This window comes from Haliotis asinina, chromosome 14 (genome assembly GCF_037392515.1).
Source record: "Haliotis asinina isolate JCU_RB_2024 chromosome 14, JCU_Hal_asi_v2, whole genome shotgun sequence".
Lineage (NCBI taxonomy): Eukaryota > Metazoa > Mollusca > Gastropoda > Lepetellida > Haliotidae > Haliotis > Haliotis asinina.
In genome coordinates, this window is record NC_090293.1 from 19,853,955 (window position 1) to 19,873,063 (window position 19,109).

Below are 19,109 nucleotides of genomic sequence, written 5' to 3' on the forward strand. Positions count from 1 at the left end.
CCTTGGGAAATCTAACCGCGGAGGATCAATTTATAAACAAAATACAAATTGATAGTTTAGCCATTCCTGAAGCCGCACTTGTTACTGCCATGCATAAAAGGAGAGGGTTTGAACTTTCGATGTAAATAGTGCACTTATGCTTGCCATTTTTGGGGTATCATTCACAGATATCAAAGCTACATTCACACCGTTGCATACAGTATCATTGGGATCACTTGATTTTAATCCTTTTTCTATGAACCTACTGATACCTCGTGTACTGGCCTGGCCGAGTTGTGTATATTGTAATCCGCCCTGTCTGTATGAATGCATGTCCATATGTTTGTATACTGTGTGACTATAGACTATTTACGTGTTTATTTCCTCACTGTGATCGGGAGGACACCAGATTTGTTGAACTCCGAGAGATGTCGGAAGGAACCGTTCATAATTAATGGCTGGATGCTGTACACAATTGATGACATACATCAGTCCCGGTTATATGGAACGCCGTTTCCCCAAATCTGTATTAACTCTCGATTCCCGCACCGTTCACGTTATTGATGATCAGCGTCCTTGGCTGTTGTTTAAGAACTCTACGCCCTTGTATAAGTTGTATATCGCAGGTCGAAAAAAACACAAAAGAAACAAAACATTTTTTGACGAGTACCCGCTGTCATCCCATATGTCATTTATGTCCTTATTTAACACTTTAACATATAACCGGGGCTAGTGTATGTATTATTTAGCAGTATAATCAGATGCTGAGGCATTTTGAGTGTCAATCAAAGTTTTCACGTTACTGAAGAAATGTTCCTTCCTTTCTAGATATTTTTGGCAATGGTATACAGTATATACAAGATAAACAATTTTAGCAATCCACTTGCTGAGGTGTATGTAAGTTTACGTTATTGTTCGTACAGCTGCTACTTCCCTGTCCTTCAATACATAGAAGATTCTGAACGACCTTCCGTGAAATACCATTTTTATTAAACAAATTAATGATTTACTGCCAAACGAACGAAAGCGATTATGATACATAATCTTTCACGAGGTTAATAAAATTGTATTTCACGGAAGCGGGTTTGTATTCTGTTTACAACTCTCCAACATAAACTGACAGAAGGTGCCTACAGTGTGATGACTCTCAGCTTTCCGTGAGTCAAAGGTCTAATACCATTGCGACAAAGGCATTAACATTGTGACGTCATAACTGTATCCATTATGACGTCATATGTCTAGTGGTATTATACTAGTGTAATATTGTCGTAAAAAAATCACAATACTGTATTATCCACGGGCGAGTAATACAACACCACCGTAAAGGATATCACCCCATTTCGCGTAGACAGTAGAATAACGGTAAAAAGCTATCATATAACTCCAGATTTATAGTAAAATCGTTTTATTGTCACAGATTGGTTCCTTCCAAGAACAAAAAAAACACAGAAAGACATGTTTTATTATAAAACAATTCAGTCGCAAATGATATCCATTGCGTCAGTTTCATTATATACAAATATCACAAAACGAATAGACGCAGACACAAATGTAAGATTCAGTTGATCAAACAGAAGAAAATGAGAGACATCGATATCGTGCGTATTGCTTGTTCCACCATAGGGTTCACACTTTATTCAGTGGTTGGATTGGTTGGCATATATAAACTTATATACTTTTGATTTCAATAACTTTTGTAAGATCTGTGAAAAGGATGTATAAAAAATATATATTTTATGATTTTGCTCCTCTCATCATTCCAGACCATACGATTTGATTCAAGATATACTTAGTTTCAAAATATGCTTCCTAACGGTGTTCGACTGAAGCGTCACTGATAACAGTTGTGTATCGGTATCAATGCTAGCTGTTCCAGGAAGTATTAACAAATGGTTAGTCGTCATTCTAATTGTTCTCTGTGAGAAATTGTTCAGAAAAACAAATATTAGTTTGCAGTTACCACACCCATATTATATGGCTAAGTAGTTACCCCTCCCTGTCATACACATATGTACACACACACGCATGCACGCTTGCACACACAAGCGCGCGCTGTCCTGCCAAACAGACATGTATACTTTCCTTTTAATAATCATAGTAAGAATGTGTTTTTCGGATCAACAAAACTATAGATGGTCAAACCAATTAAAGGTGTCTTAACAAGGTCTATATTGGACAGCGAATTCCAAAAGGCTCCGTTCAAGAAACAGTGACTGGCGCGCGACGACTGTTGTATGTCTACGTCATAGCATGGGAGTTACGAGGGCCTGGGCGCTATGCCTTCTTTGTGGAAGAGGGCCCTGTTCACCCAAACCATAGTAAATAATATGATATTCTGTTCCTTACCGAAGTCCTTAAATTGAGGAAAGTAAACCCAAATCTACTTTCAAACGTGGACTGACGCCGCATGTAGAATGCAACGTCACTCAAGAACCGTGATGTCAAGGCATTGTTCATGATGTCACGTCACCATGACATAGTGATAATTCGCCCTCGGGCATCGTATGAAAAATATGAACCCCGATATGTTCGCCCGAGTAGGTAATAAAGATTTGTATATATGACGGAAGTAATAATAAACAAATGAGTCTATAATTGAGAAATGAGTTAGGAGTAAACAATGCAGAAAACAAACAGAACCAAACATTCATATATACACGTGTTACCGTTACGTCTTTGGAAGGCCTTTAGAAGTGATACACACAAAAGAAGGAATATATGACGGACTTCTGTGAAATAAGGAACATGAGTAGATGTTTCGGGGTATATACGTAATCCAGATGTAACGAGATGGGGTGGTCAGGTTCGCTGATTTGGTTGACACCTGTCATGTCCCATTTACGAAATTCGATGGATATAATACATACTTTTTGAAAATGTCTCCATATTTGGTTGGTTATACTATCGGAATGATATGTCACTTCCCCAAATATGAATAATTAAAGTAATTAGAACATAATACAATGCTAATTATCACTGGATTGTCTGGTGCAGACCCAATTATTTACAGACAGCCGCCATGTAACTGGAATATTGCTGAGTGCGGCGTTAAACAACAACCAACCAAACTAATTAACTAATAGGAATATACCAAGAAACGTTCCGTTCCTCATATTTCCAGACTTGACATCCACCAATCACCGTCTTTATGCTCAACTTTCCTTTACCTTTCCTGTTCCTACACTCGTGTAATATTTTGTTTGATCTATTTCAGTGTATGGTCGCAATATCTCAGATCTGTTTATTGATAACGTAAAGGTATAAATGTTGCTTTTCGTTTCAGTATCGACATGCAAATATATGTAGAGATATTACAGATTTATACTTTTATACCTGTTCATAAATGTGCCTTTCAGTATCAACAAAACCTTTGGAATTCGGTATGGCCTGAGCAAGTTGTTATCTTCTGGAATGGGAAACACCGTGACACGCCTAGTTTGAATCCCATTCGAAATAAGGCCACCGGATGGAAGACCCCAAAAGGGCGATCTAACTGAATTGGCGGAATTTGCCGACGATCTGCTTGCAGTTGGGGCAGCTGTGAGTGACGTCTTTGCTTGCGTCAATGCAGAAGGGAATGAGGCAACATCCTAGCCAGCAGCTGCAAGAGAAATATAGTTCATCTGTGATAATTGTTCACTGGATTAATTTATCAAATTTAGTGTGTATTTGGAGCACAACACATGGTATTGTTTGTTTGCTTGCTTGCTTGCTTGCTTGCTTGCTTGCTTGCTTGCTTGCTTGCTTGCTTGCTTGTTTCTTTGTTTCTTTGTTTGTTTGCTTGTTTAACGCCTGGCTAATCAGTATTCCAGGTATATAGCGGCGGTCTGACAATAGTAGAGACGGGACCAGACAAGCCAGTGATCAACAGCATGAGCATCGATCTACGCAACAAGGATACGATGACATTGACATACTTCTAAGAAGTCAGACCACCCGATCCCGTTAGTCGCCTATTACGACAGCTTAGGTTACTGAAGATCATTTCTAACCCAGATCTTTACGGGTAAATTGGTATTTTGTATCATTCTTAGAAACACTATAGTTCTATTTCAGAGGAAATGTTGAAAACGATATTTCTGAAGGGCTTTTAGTAAATGAGAAGACAATATCTTGAAAGGTGTATCAAATTGTAGGATTTGAGGCAAAAAAGATTGTTGACATGAGCATGTTTGCGACTATGTCTACTGTGAGATCGAATTTAGGTTTGGTACCTTGTGACATCATTTCACGGATCCTTCATAGATGACGAAACCATAGTAAGCGAAGGAAGGAAATCAGCGACGATAAAGATAAACCATCACGAGATTTCCAGATGTCGTGATTAAACTATTCCCTCAAACTTTGTACATCACATATGATATTCGTTTGTTTTTTATTTAATATCGCCGTCAGCAATATTCCAGCTATATTGCGGTGGTCTGTAAATAATGGACTCTGGACCAGACAATCTGGTGACTGACATTATGAGCATCGATCTACGGAGCTGGAATAGAAGGATATGCCTCAAACTATGTCTGTGATACTGTTATGTGAAACATGTCTGTGATGTCAAATACCCTTGACGTGTCCTCAGTCATATGTTCATTTCATCGTCAGAGTAATACAAACAACAAATTAGCCTAGACAACGGCATGTCACTCATAGTGGCAGAGCGGCGGTGGGGTGGCAGAGAGGTTAAAGTGTTGGCTCGTCATGTCGAGGACCCGGATTTGATTCCCCACATGGGTACAACGTGTGAAGATATCTCGTTTCTGAAGTCCACTGTCGTGATATTGTTTGAATATTCCTGAAAGCGACATAAAACTAACGTCACCCACTCTTCACGTGTTTGTTCCAGCGTTACCAACTAGAGTTACTATTTACCCAAACAGACAGATGATCCCAGCAGCGGCCCAGGTGAGCAGGCCTGTCTCGTACGTCATTGTAGTCGTCACAGTGGCGTTGCAGTGCTGACAGATGATAAGGGCGGGGGCGGTCCGGTAGCGCATCGTTGACCCCGGCATTGGACCCAAGCCATAGCCAGGTTGTTGAACCACCACGGCTGGAGTAAACAAATGACAGTGTTGAATAAAAAAATGCACTATTTAATGCAAAATGTCTTTGAACATTTTGCCAAATGTCACAAGTGTTATTCATCTACAATTTTTTGGCAAATTCCAAGTCCTAGAATGTTTTTACTTGGAAACTAGTCCCGGATAGAATTAACACCCAAAGTACTTTACCGAGAAAGTGTAATTCCGTCTTTCATTTATTTACATCCTCCAAATATTGGAAAAGATGTGTTTGGGGTAAAAGGAAATATTCTCGCCCATGGGCCTTAATGTTTTTCGCCCATGGGTGAGATTTTGTTAAATAGCTCTAAATTAACGGAATTAATTCAAAATGAGTTGAATTTTGTGACATGATACTTATGAACATACTTTCATCCATTCACAACCTCCAAAACATGGGGAAAGGTGTATTTTGAGTAAAAGTAAATATTCTCACCCATGGGCCAAATGGTTTTCGCCCATGGGCGAGGCGTTTTGAAAAATCACTCTTAATTAGCCGAATTAAGTCAAAATAAGCTTAATTTCGTGTCACGACACTAATAAATACACGTTCATTTATTGAAAAACTACAAAGCCTGGAAAAAAAACATGTAGTTTCAATGAAATTAATTATTCTCTTCCATGGGCCAATATGTTTTTCACCCATGGGCGAGATTTTTCAAAACCGCTGTCAGTTGTCAGTCAAGTGACAACAAGCTGAAATTTGTGTCATGATCCTTATTAACATTTTTTCATTCATTTACAACCTCCAAAACATTTATTCTGGATGAAATGAAACACTTTCGCCCATGGGCCTACCCATTGGCCACTGTTCGCCCATGGGCGTGCCCATGGGCGAGCGAGTTTAAATTTTGAGTTTTCGAAAAAAATTTTTTTCATTTTTTCATCCTTAGCACATATACATAACAACTGCCTGTTTAATTTTGCGAAATCCCTTGTGAGAGAGTGGCCACAGTGCTGAGAGTTTCTGGACTTTTGTGAGTCCAGAATTAAATTGTGACGTGTTAATAAAATATATGTTTTGTATCACAATATCTCTGCCCATATATGGGTGTAAAACGAAACTGCGGGCATGCTGGAATTAAATCCAGAAAAAAAACATTATTTTATGCCGCTTTCAAGAATATTAAAGCAATATCACGGCGGGAGACACAAGAAATGGGCTTCATGCCTTGTACGCATGTGCGGAATCGAAATCTATGGGCTTGTAATAGGAAACTTTATCCAAACTTTAGCATAGACCTCGCCATCAATATTGGACGAGTGAGTCATGCTTTGCTCAAGGGTATATATTTCAGATTTATCACGGATATCGCTACATAACTCCCCCTCCGATGCCAGGATACAAACTCACATGGTGTAAGCAACCAATCCACTTTTAGACAAAAATCAGGGGGTTCAGCTGTGACCTGTAACACCTAGGGCGATACTATGCCTATGAACACATCAATACCAACATTTCTCAATATATTTTCATAAGTATGATTAACCAGAGACATACTTGTTTGTTGTGCTTGTGGGTAGCCTCCAGCTTGAGGGTAGGGAGCTGGCTGGGGAGGTCCTTGAGCGTAGGGTGGGGGAGCTCCTTGGGGGTAGGCAACCGGGGGTGGTTGGTTGGCTGGTGGCGCACCCATAGGGACTTTGCCGTCTGCCATGACTTAAGTTTGTGAGACCTGCGGGTGGCAAAGAGAATGATTTTAATAACTGAATACGAACATTTATGTTTTTGTAAATGTGGTTAAACATAACCAGTGCAGTGTTATAATCTCGGGGTATAGTCACGAGTCACCGAGTATCAGTAATGGTGAGATGAAGTCGCTATCGCTATCTCGCCTACAATCAAAGAAAACTTGAAAACGCCACAACAAGACGAGAAAGAAATATCACAATCTCGCCCACCATTGAGTAACGATCCACTTTGTCGAGATGCGGTGCCAGGCTAGAATTAATTAATTAAGACAGCGCGTCTGTATGTCAAACACCTGTCCTGTTCCGGAATGCACACTCCACAACAAAAGGAAGCCAAAATGTCAAGCTAGTACACTACAAAATGCTATGAATGAGCGGAATATTACATTATGTATCAATAGAAAAAAGATCATTCAAATTTGTGTTAAATACATGTTTATCATTCTCGCTAGAACTAAATTAGGAGAGACGGGGTTGTCAAATAGTTAAAGCACTTGCTAGTCACGCTGAAGACCCGGGTTCAATTCCCTACATGGGCACAACACGTGGCACCCATTTCTAGTGTCCGCCGCCGTAATATTGCTGGCATATTGCTAAAAGCAGCGTAAAAACACTCAGTCACTCACTAAATCAAAATTGCGTCATAATCGAGCTCCACAACCTCCTTTAGTGTAACTGTGTAATCTGACACCCTTTGTCAACAAAGTAAAGAAAAAGTCCAACAGCCAAAAGGTGATTCATTAGACTGGACTGATCGCCTCGTTGCGCTATTCAATGCCTGTGAGTGCTGTAACCATGGAGACCCAATGTTTGTAGTGAGTATGTGTACTGACGCTGTAACCATGGACACGTGATGTTATCACTGGGTTAAGGTAAAATGAGGTAACTGCCAATCAGCAGGCATATTGCCCTCGCAGTACAGACAGATTCCAGATTCACAGTGCACTGCAGGTGTATTTCGCCAAGAAGCTGAAACAGCATGAGAGAGTGAGTATAGTCGTACGCCGTTTCAGCAATATTCTAGCAATATATCACGGCGGGCGGCACCAGAAAATGGACTTCACACATTGTACCCATGTGGGGAATCGAACCCGGTCTTCGGCGTGACACGCGTACGATTTAACCACTAGGCTACCCCCACCGCCCCTGAAACAACATGACCTTACACTTGCCAAACATTTGCCAGTGTAATTCATTGAAAGCCCCTATCTGACTTATTGTGAAGAAGGAGAGAGATGTTTCTAAATGTTGTCAAACCACACTCACAAATCACATGACCGCTTATTTACAGCAATATTCAACTCGAGGAACATAAAATTAAATTCAATTTTAGAATTTTGATACTTAACTGTATTACAGTATTTAAGTTAAAACTAGAAAACATAACATGCTCTATATTCGTGTTGCGTGTCGTACCTATTTGCAGTGTTCACTAAGTCTTTACATCTGGTTAGACACTGTAAATAGTAAATATTATTCAGCTGAATGTAATGATTTGAAGCCAGTCTCTCTCACAGTCCCCAAACCGAATTGCTTTCCTTTTCATCCAGCCCTCTACAATCAGTAAAGCCCTACATTAAGCAAGTTTAGATATCCCCAAGTTCAGACTACAATACTGGGGATCACTGGGACTCCATTTCAGGTTAGTAGGGATTATTTGTGTTTAAAATGCTATATATTCATACAGTAAGCGCTGGTCTTAGTAGTGTCATGTAAATAGAGGACAATGCTTCATATTCGACATTATGTAATGTTAGACTAACGGTGTCTAGCTCTGCTAAGTGAAAGGTCGCTTGGTCTAGATGTGGTACACGCCGCTGTATGTGTGGAATGTTTGACGTGACTAAGAAACACAACATGTTCACAGTGGGACCGAATCTCATACAGTCATTCCAGACGTACCGGCATCAAGGAAAGGAAACAGCCACTGATCATCTACCAAACACCTACATACATACATATGCTGTACAGTGAAAGAAATTCATTATTGTGTATTGCTTACATTAATTATGATGGTGGACATTTTCGTGAAGTGTATGCGGGGATATGCAGACAAACGTATTTACACACATATGCTGGACATGTGCAGTACAGTCACTTTCAGTGGAATTCATAACGATTTATTGGCTACATTATCGATTATGGTTGTGTTTGGCACATAGAGTGATTTGGGGATAATAGCAGGGCTACGGATAACAGCCGTATCGGTGTAGGAAAACAACTCTAAAACGCACCACAACAATGGTGCACGGTCTTAGAATCGTTTACGGACCTATTTATCTGAAAAATATTGTTTTGTTGTTTATTGGCCTGTTTACACAAAAGTAGCAATGGTGTGCTGCATATATGCAACGAAACACAAGATTACTGACACGTCATTCAGTACTCTAAATGCACTCGTACGTTTTGCCTGTACTCCTGTATTGAAAAAAGAAACATATGGCGCACGTACTCCTGATGCTGAAAAATTACCTAGCATGGCCAATATGTGCATAAACATCCAGAGAACACTTGCACTGCAGTAGTTATGGTCTTGGTTACCCCAACGGGAAGTCCGACTTAACTTAGTCTGGTCCATGGGGGTGGTGGTTGACTGACTGGGTTGGTCATATAAGGTCATTACTGGAATGTGTTGGGTTAGGAGTTATACAGCAAACTAACCAATGTGACGTTACTGACACGCAAGTGAACGCACCACTCCCGACGGGAACACTACTTCTTGCCGACCCCCACTTTTCTTTACGTTCCGTTGAAAGTAATGCTCGCCACTGACAAGCTAATAATAATTCACTAGGTCACTGTGACCGTGCGGATTTGTGTACAGAGCCTGTGATGACGTCGGTAAGTAATTAGACTTTGTTGAGTTTAAGTTACCCAGCCTGTTCTCGGTAAAACCTGTCTTGGCGTGACGCTGCATATTTCTTTGTTCCTTACCGAGGCAATCTTCAACATTACAGGTATATGACAGCAGTCTTTGAACAGCTGCTTCCGTCGTCGTCATCATCATCATCATCATCATCGCCGTCGTCGTCGTTATCGTCATCATTATCATCATGGTGTTAATAGTTAAAGGGAACCTCATTGTGTATTTTCTGGCACACCATATCTTACTGTTGTGTCCCGGGTTCACAAAACAGACTTACTTCTCTGAATGGAATTCAGTCATGATACCGACAACCGTGTATATTCTTACCCTTCATTGCCATAGGCGGATCCAGAGGAGAGTTGCAAGGGTGCGCTATCCCCCTTCCCCACCCCTCAAGCTCCACCGCTCACGCCCCACCCCTTTTGTCCAAAACGTTCATTAAATGACTATTGACACTCGTGAAAATGAAGTGTGCGCTCCCCACCCACGCCACCTTTTTCTCAAGAGTGTGTCTCTTTACCGACCTACATTCTGATATTTCTGGACTATCATAAGACACACTACACATCGATTTATAAACCGGTGCTGTTTACCAGGCACTTTAGTTTCCTGTCCTGTGTGTTGTTTGATGCGATAATCATCTATATCAGAGTGACATAACGATGACCTGTGAGACTATAAGAGGCAAACCGATGATCGATATTGCAACGACCTACGGTACGACATCAACAATAAATAACCAAAGCAGCCGACCCTGACAGCCCAGTGCATGTGGTCACCTCGACACGGGAGAGGCGTCAAGGCAAACATTTTCTATCTATCGGACTAAAATAGACAACATTGGACGACCTACTTCTGCTATGACCTGTACTTCTGTTCTACACAATAATAGTAATTCCAGCTGTGCATTCATCATTGAACAGCGTACTATATGTATACATACATGACACTGATATCAAAGTGGACCTAGTGTTATATGTGTCTGATGAAGGGAGGGGACATGGGTTGATGTGTCGAACTATGATAACAAATATGATGATGAAAAAACACCTGATTTTTTATATGGCTATAGCTAATCTGTCAAGTGATTGATTGGATATAGTATTGAAAAGCATGATGTCCTATATTGCTTTAGTAACACAAACAGTGTGCTTCGTCATCTACCTATGATTAGACACCTGACGCCACGAGTCTCCACCAGTATGCACATTGTTTACATAGCAATACATGGTCATCGATCGCTAACACAGTATTCAGGACGAAACAAATGCTGAAAGGGTCTATCATGTGTCTTTTCATGAGGTAAATACATCTGTACAGTAAAGCTCTCTGACCACAAACCCACTCAACCGATGGTAGATGACTGTGGAAACAAGATGATGATACACAACACAAACGTATTGTGTCACCCTTGGCAAGTGACTTGGTTCAAATGAACCTCTCTGTTCACCCACCTGAGGACTGGTGCTCGATATGTAAGATGTTGTGGAAGGAATATAGGTAGCATGGAATGTACATGGGACTGGAGCATAATAACTTGATACAGAATCCATGTCTCTGGGAACACATAAATCGAATCTGAGTACACTAAGGTAGCTATAGATAGGCGCAGTACATAAATGTGCACATGTGTTTTAGTGTAAATCACGGCCAATCTGGAATTCGAACCCTCGTACACAAGATGTAGCCAAATGTAGTGTGGTCTTTCAAAATACCCATATCAATAGTGTCACTATTCAATGACAACAGCTATCATTCATCATCTGTCCCTTAGCACTCGGGTTTACGTCGGGGATTTCCGTTAGTCATGAGTTTCGAAGACTGGCGTACTTTCGCTGCATCACCTGTCTCCATCCATATATTCAACATATGCGCCGTTATTATTAGCTTAAACTCGCGTACTGATAACTTCCGTCTTCATGCACGACCACAGGAAACCTCCAGCTGTATCTAACATCCTCCATTGTCCCTGCTGGCTTGATGTACGGACTGGACGCCGGGCCTCCCAAAGGCCGGGTTGTAACGACTGATTCAACTGTTGATATTACTTATAATTACTCTCCCGTGGAAGGTACTGCAGTGTAATATTTTTACGGCAATATTACACTAGTGCAATACCGCTAGACGTATGACGTCATAACGATTCACAATTACGACGTCACAATGTCGCACTGGTACTGGACCTTGCTTGAACCGCAGACAGCTGAGAGTGATCACACAGTGCCATAGTCGCGGCAGTTTCTATCAATTTACGTTGGCGAGTAATAAACAGAACACTAAATTCGCTACCGTGAATTATCATTTTTATTAGAGCCGTTATGGATTTAGTATCAAGCTCGCTTTCCTTCGTTTGATACGAAATTATTAACTCGTTTAAAAATGGTATTACACGGCAGGTCCTCTATGTATTAGTAGTATAGGGAGTAAATAAGGCTTTGTACGAGTAGTATTGTTGAGTGTGGCGACCGTGGAAAAACAGGATGGTAGTAGCTGAGGTGGTGTTGTCTCGGGCAAGCCCTTCTATCTCTATCTGTCTGTGTAGTGTAGTACCCCGGCCTATAGCTAGTTGTTAGAAACGTCAGCAAAACTGACTACTACCCCACCTATTAGCTATGTCTCACATATTACTTGCTGGGACATGGCATGTTATGACATAAATCATTCAAACAGACTAAAGAGAACGGACTTAGCGGACAAACACTCCAGCATCTAGACAAACACTTTGTCTCTGAACACATATGATTGTGGTAGTAACAAACTTAAGAATTTAAAAGAAATTCCAGTGAGATGGAAGATTGACAATCTAGCCTTGCTAAATTTTGGACACAGTAAAGACTAGGAGAACTGAAAATAGTATTTTATAAGCTACCTGGAATTAATAGATACTAGCTACCCTTTAACTAGTGATGTATGATGTTAACGTTAAAGTATCCAGATTGTCAGTATAACTTAACAGATCGAGACTGATATACCTATGCCGAAAATTCAGGCGTCAAGGCGGTTCTGCCCTGTCCCAAGCCTAGTGGTATTGCATAGTGAAGCAGTACAATCTATCAGTACTGAGATGTAAATGTGGAACGATATAAAAAATTCTTATACACAGGATAACAGTATGTGACAAACATTTCTACATCTGCAAGGTTCACAAAAGTCCACTTGAACTTTGCACGGGAACATGTCAGTGTTAACAGTGTTACTACACACAGGAAGCTCATGGTCCCATTGTCTTCTCACAAAAGGGAAGGCCATGTGTATTGCTGAGGGTCGGGCCTGCGGTATGCGTCACCCAAAACACGGAAAGCCCATTCTGGTAATCTCGGTAAACGCCATGCGAAAGAGTTTTAGAACTTCACTGAATAGACAAAATGACTCATAGAGGCCGATAATAATGTTTGGTATAACAAGGGATAATAATGAAAGGGACAACCAGGGTAATATACAGTACCAGGTTAAATCAAGGAAAATAACAGCAAAGACATGTACATCAGGGATAACAGCATCAGGGACAATCAGGGATAATAATGACAGGGACAATCAGGGATAATCGTGAGAGGGACAATCAGGGATAATCGTGAGAGGGACAATCAGGGATAATAATGACAGGGACAATCAGGGATAATAATGACAGGGACAATCAGAGATAATCGTGAGAGGGACAATCGGGAATGATAATGACAGGGACAATCAGGAATAATAATGGCACTGATAGTCGGGGCTAATAGTAACAGAGACAATCAGGGATAATAGTAACAGAGACAATCAGGGATAATAATGACAGGGACAATCAGGAATAATAATGGCACTGATAGTCGGGGCTAATAGTAACAGAGACAATCAGGGATAATAGTAACAGAGACAATCAGGGATAATAATGACAGGGACAATCAGGAATAATAATGGCACTGATAGTCGGGGCTAATAGTAACAGAGACAATCAGGGATAATAGTGACAGGGACAATCAGGGATAATAGTGACAGGGACAATCAGGGATCATAGTGACAGGGACAGTCAGGGATCATAGTGACAGGGACAGTCAGGGATAATAGTGACAGGGACAGTCAGGAACAATAACGGCATTGATAGTCGGGGCGAATAGTAACAGGAACAGTCAACGATGATAGTGACAGGAACTGTCAGGGATGATAGTGACGTTGACAGTCAGAGATCATAGTGACAGACAGTCAGGAATAATGGTGATGGGGGAATGAGGGATAATAGTGACAGAGACAATCGGGGATAACAGTGACAGGGACAGTCGGGGTAATAGTGACAGGGCCATTCAGGAATGACAGTGACAGAGGCAATGATGAACACTGATGACAGGTCTATCCTGGGGTAACAATAAGCGAGTTATCCAGGGATATAATGACAGGTCTATCCAAAGATGTTGACGACAAGGGCACACGGGGATAATAAAGACAGGGTTAATTAGGAAAATAAAGACAGGGACAACCAGCAGCGAAGACACAGCATATGTCTGTATGATTAAATGCGATCTTACCTTAAGCCTCAATGTTCTTAAATGCGTCTGTTCCATTGCTATTGACTATTGGTTTACAGTTCCTAAGGGGAACGAGAGCTATTTGAATTACCATTACAAATCTCAAAACATTAATTACTACTAAAGTAGAACGACTACAAACTGTCAACACAATATATGGGGTAGATCGTGTGTGTGTGTATGTGTGTGTGTGTGTGTGTGTGTGTGTGTGTGTGTGTGTGCGTGCGTGCGTGCGTACATATCCTGGACAAAATAAGTTAGGGATATTGGTACTTTTATGATTTATATTTTATCAATGTGTCAATGAATAGAGAGATCATTATCCATAATTTCAAAATTTACATAAATCCCTAACTATTTTTGTCCAGCATACATCTTCACAGATTAGCAAGCGGAGTCACATGCTGCAGATAAATTATACGATTTCGGAAATGATATCGACACCAGATGTTCACCAGACTGGTACGTCACGACTTCATCAATCTCCTGCATCTGTTACAGTGATGCTTGCGATTCCGTTAAGACTGCTGGCACAGCTGGGTCACAACTCATGGTAGGCCAGCGTTACAAGCAAAAACACACATACACGTAGAGATGTTACATTGCACTGTTATTCTATACGTCAACACTTACAGGAAAAGTATCGTAAATCTCAGCGCAGACATAAACACAACACCAGGTATATATCAACGACCGGCAATAAAGCATTTAATTTGTCGCAAGAAACCTTCAGCACTGATAGCTTCGTTATAGCCTGGCTGTGTACATGGTACCCAGACCGAAAACTGATTGTTGGATACAAAGCGGCAGTTGTTGGCTTAATTATACCTTGTTAAGGAGTGCAATACATGTCGCATAGTCATGGTGAGAGAATACCAACCTGGAGGGGGAACACTGGTACATCATCTAGAATACACGCTAACATATACCCATAAAACATACGCACGCACACACCCACACACGTACACACGCACGCACTTTATTATCACCCTTCCCAGTTTTCTCTCGCCTGCCCGAGGGTAAAGATTATTTACGAGCCCAGGGTAATGAGATATTATTCAACGAGCCAATATGTGTATCGTGTGACGCAATGCAGCCTGACTGACGGCATTCTTGTCTGGTTGCTGTGCATGTTGACGATGGGCAAGAACTTCATTATGAATGGGCTGACGCTCTTCAACACCATGACATCCGACGTGATTGAATACACTCGCTTAAATTCATGATTAGGCCAGAAACACAACTTTTAATGCTCCATGTTGTATGTCGCCCTGTATACCACGAATGATACTGCGCAACGGTGTAGTCCGATTCTACAATACAGATACGGGAGCTATATGTAAGGACTACTCAACCCACATCAATGTGTCTCTGCTCATTGTAGTGATCTCATTGTAAGGGTATTTCGAAATGCTGTGTCGGGTATAATGATATATGAATGATCAATTCCATTTATGGCTCTTATCTCATTCTGACATATGTCCTTGACACGCAGGTCGTGTTTTACAGAGTAGTATAAGCATTACGTACAACTATCGGAAACTGTCGTAATAGTACGTCACATGTCACAAGACAATCACAGGGCTAAAATTGTTTTGTGAGGATGGGACTTTCTGATAGTGGTAGACCTGTACACGTATTAAAACCAACGAGTTTGAGCATAAATCATAACTCCAAGATACCGCAAACAATAGACGTGTGGTGTCACAATAAATGACACGCCTCCTATACGCTTATCTAGGCTGCTTATTATTGGGGTACTATAACTGTCATCCGATCGACAGTGAGTTCTGCCTCAGATACAAGAGCAATGTATGTTATTCTATATGTGACAAGAACTGAGATATGTGAAAGGTCATGGAAACACCATCCAAACAGCACCCAAACATTAGGTTAACAGTACTCAAACACTATGAAACGGTTATATGCATGTCACAAGATGAGTGAGTGGGTCTAGTTTTACGCCGCTTCAGCAATATTCCAGTTTATCACTGTATTTGCAATCTGAGTGTGTCACTTTGTCATCAACACGAAATGGGACTGCTACCACTACTACAACAACAACTACGACAACGACTGCTACTACTAGGGATATTGTAAGTAGTCTATGCATGTCGTAGACTATTTACTCAGTTAATGACATGTGAACGTACTGATATAATTGCTGGTTCATGCTATCAATCACTAGCCTTTGAGGTCACTATCGACTGCCACCAAATACATGTAATATTGCTGAGAACGGCGTTACACAACAAACAAAAATAGCTAACACTCGGAAACAGACCGTCTACTAAGGAAATAGTGCTTCAGAAAAACTCCGGCATATTGCCGACATAGGGCACGCCATTTCGCAACATCTCCGCGACCTGGGCAATACGAGCTACGATGCTAATTTATGTGAACCTAGATCCCACTAACTGTAAACATACAGCATAACCAGCCTTTCTGTAAGGAGTTGCATGCACCCCATGTGGCAATCCTGGGTTGCTGAGACATTCTGCACAAACTCCCAGCTTTGTCTGCAGCCTCACATAAACATGAGAGTTCATATGGTGTAATATAAATGTCTGGTTTAAGTGTTGTGTAGTTTTTTTATGGGTGTGTGTTGTCAATGTGAACAATGTTATCGGACGTTCTGACATCTGGTCTTTGTTTTAGATCGCGAGATAGGTAGTTTTATGTCCTCGTACTTATTGACGGGAGACGGAACCGAAATATCGTTTTCCTTATATCCTCGTCCTCGTGAGACTATATCTTCCCTATTGAACAAAGTGCACGTCTATTACCATTATTAAGAACGAACACAACCATTAGTGTTTTCCACTACACAGTATCCATATCGATGCTTCCTTCAACATAAAGAATGAATCCGTCATACCATGTCTTCTATACGGTTGGTTTACTGGGTGGTTCAGTGAGTTTCCGCTTCTAGCAATAATCCAGCAATATCATGGGATGGGACACCAGATATGGGATTCACACATTGTACCCATGTGGGGAATCGAACCCAGATCTTCGGCGAGCTACCGCTTTAACCACTCGGCTATTCTGCCGGCCCGGGTCATGGAGTGAAATGTACCCTTCAGTAGGGCACGGTATTAGGTAAAGTTAAAATGGTGTGTGCTATTTAAACATCCTTAATCTGTTTTTTATGTATTTACGGGTGAGCACTGCCAGCTTGTAAAGTTGTGCCATGCAAGGCAGCCAGTTCGATCATTTGCAAGTGATGTCATCGAATAACTGCAAATACGAATGAATTTGATTTTGTGGAAGTGTTAATAATGACCTAGCCGGGTGATACCTGTTGTCCGAAGTAATATTTGATACTAAACATTGATTGTGTTTAATTGTCTTATCAAAACCTGTGTGTGATATCTCAAGTAATATGAGGCCCAGTGACAGCAGATTTCCTATGTATTCGACAGTGATTATGATGAAATATGATACATATACAGTGTATAGTTATTATTACAAAAACATTGTATACTTGTTTATAGAATAGGGCCGGTGGGGTAGTCTAGTGGTTAAAGCGTTCGCTCGTCACGCCAATGACCCGTGTTCGATTCCTCACATGGGTACAATGTGTGAAACCCATTTTCTGGTGTCCCTCGCCGTGATATTGCTGGAATATTGCTAAAAAGCGGCGTAAACCTAAACTCACTCACTCACTGACTGTTTATAGAAGAAGGAATCTCGTAATAATGTTGCAATAAACAGATTAAAACTACACATTTGTTCATAAAAGGCATGTTTTCAGGACATTTAAACACCATGAGTTCCGTTTTATGGAATTCCAGTTTCACAGTCATTATGGTTTATAAGGAAATATACAATCTCAACACTGATAATGGTGACGCATCACATAATCAATTCTTTCCTAAAGTAATATGTTCTACCACGTCACAGTCTATCCGCGTCTTGTATAAAAGTGGTTTTAGGTATAATTATATGTATTCAAGGTCACCTGTGAAAATCACATCAACAAGGTTCGGTCACAGAGACCCACAGTCGTTCCTTCTCAATGCCCTTAAAACCAGGTCATCTGTAGGCTGCGGAATAACAAGCTCACTCAGAGCAGACAAGAATGGTTGTCTTTGAAAACAACTGGACACAAACTTCCATTTCATTCCTATAACAGCAAGGTTATAATGAGCAGGAGAAATAAACCTGATATTTGTGAGTTTGAGAGAACCTACCTGAGCGAACGTCGTCAAAGCAGTATCCCAAATACCTATCGAAGACCGGAGTACGCTTCACTTGGCCTGCGGCGAGGGCTATTTGCGTGTCGTGTGCAAAACACGTCAGCAGTCCTGGTTGAGCAAATACGTACAAGTTGATTTCGCAATCACAAAACAAGCCCCGCAACTGAGCAGCTCTGCTTATTCTCGCAACAGATATTCTGAGCAAGTAGAAGATTTAATTTGCTGTACAATTTTGGAGGGGACTTTTTTCTGACTGGCAAAAAAAAATATATAAAAAATAGAAATTTATAACGCAGAATGCAGTGCAGATGAGCCGACAGATTTCTGGAATTAAGGTGAGGTGAGGTGAGCTGAGATTTTCAGTTGAATTGGGATTATTCCAATTGACGAGACGATACCAAATCTTCACATATGGACATGTCATTAACAAAGTCACACTTAAAAGTAATTACGCGTCCTTTTACATACTCCTACATCACAATAACATTTACAATTTGAAAGAATAGGCTACAAAAATACTATCCACAAACGATATCACTGTAAATAACCCGCAGATATTAAAACAAGCAACTGGTAATAAAGGTGTGATCATCTATTGTTTACAATTCACATATACATTTAATTGTAATTAAGTATCAGATAACAGTTCACTTGGGTAAACGTTTAATTCGTGTTTACTACTTGATAATGTAAATTATAATTGCATGATGCAAGTAAATATATTGTTATATTTTCTTTTACATAAACTTATGACCATGTACCTTTCAGTTTCCGTAAATTCGAACTTCTTCTTTCACAACTACAACCAAGCACGCAT

The 19,109-nt window shown here is 40.7% G+C and overlaps 1 protein-coding gene across 1 annotated transcript; it reads right to left on the minus strand.

Annotated features, from left to right (window-relative positions):
• Nucleotides 1–1,367: 1,367 nt before the first annotated feature.
• On the minus strand, nucleotides 1,368–18,420 carry LOC137261060 (cell death-inducing p53-target protein 1 homolog). Its single transcript, XM_067798724.1, has 4 exons — nucleotides 18,287–18,420; nucleotides 6,535–6,706; nucleotides 4,846–5,023; nucleotides 1,368–3,580 (listed from the first exon to the last, which is right to left on the minus strand). Exons 2-4 carry the CDS (start codon nucleotides 6,686–6,688, stop codon nucleotides 3,469–3,471), a joined length of 444 nt encoding a protein of 147 aa, XP_067654825.1. The 5' UTR covers nucleotides 6,689–6,706; nucleotides 18,287–18,420; the 3' UTR covers nucleotides 1,368–3,468.
• Between the last annotated feature and the right edge of the window lie 689 nt (nucleotides 18,421–19,109).

Bases quoted from the DNA above. Each gene is read 5' to 3' on its own strand.
- LOC137261060 (XM_067798724.1), bottom strand. From the start codon at position 6,688: ATGGCAGACGGCAAAGTCCCTATGGGTGCGCCACCAGCCAACCAACCA. The intron at 5,024-6,534 runs GTATGTCTCTGG...TGTTTACTCCAG, and splicing joins CCCACAAGCACAACAAACAA to CCGTGGTGGTTCAACAACCT. The intron at 3,581-4,845 runs GTAAATAGTAAC...TTTCTCTTGCAG, and splicing joins GGGATCATCTGTCTGTTTGG to CTGCTGGCTAGGATGTTGCC.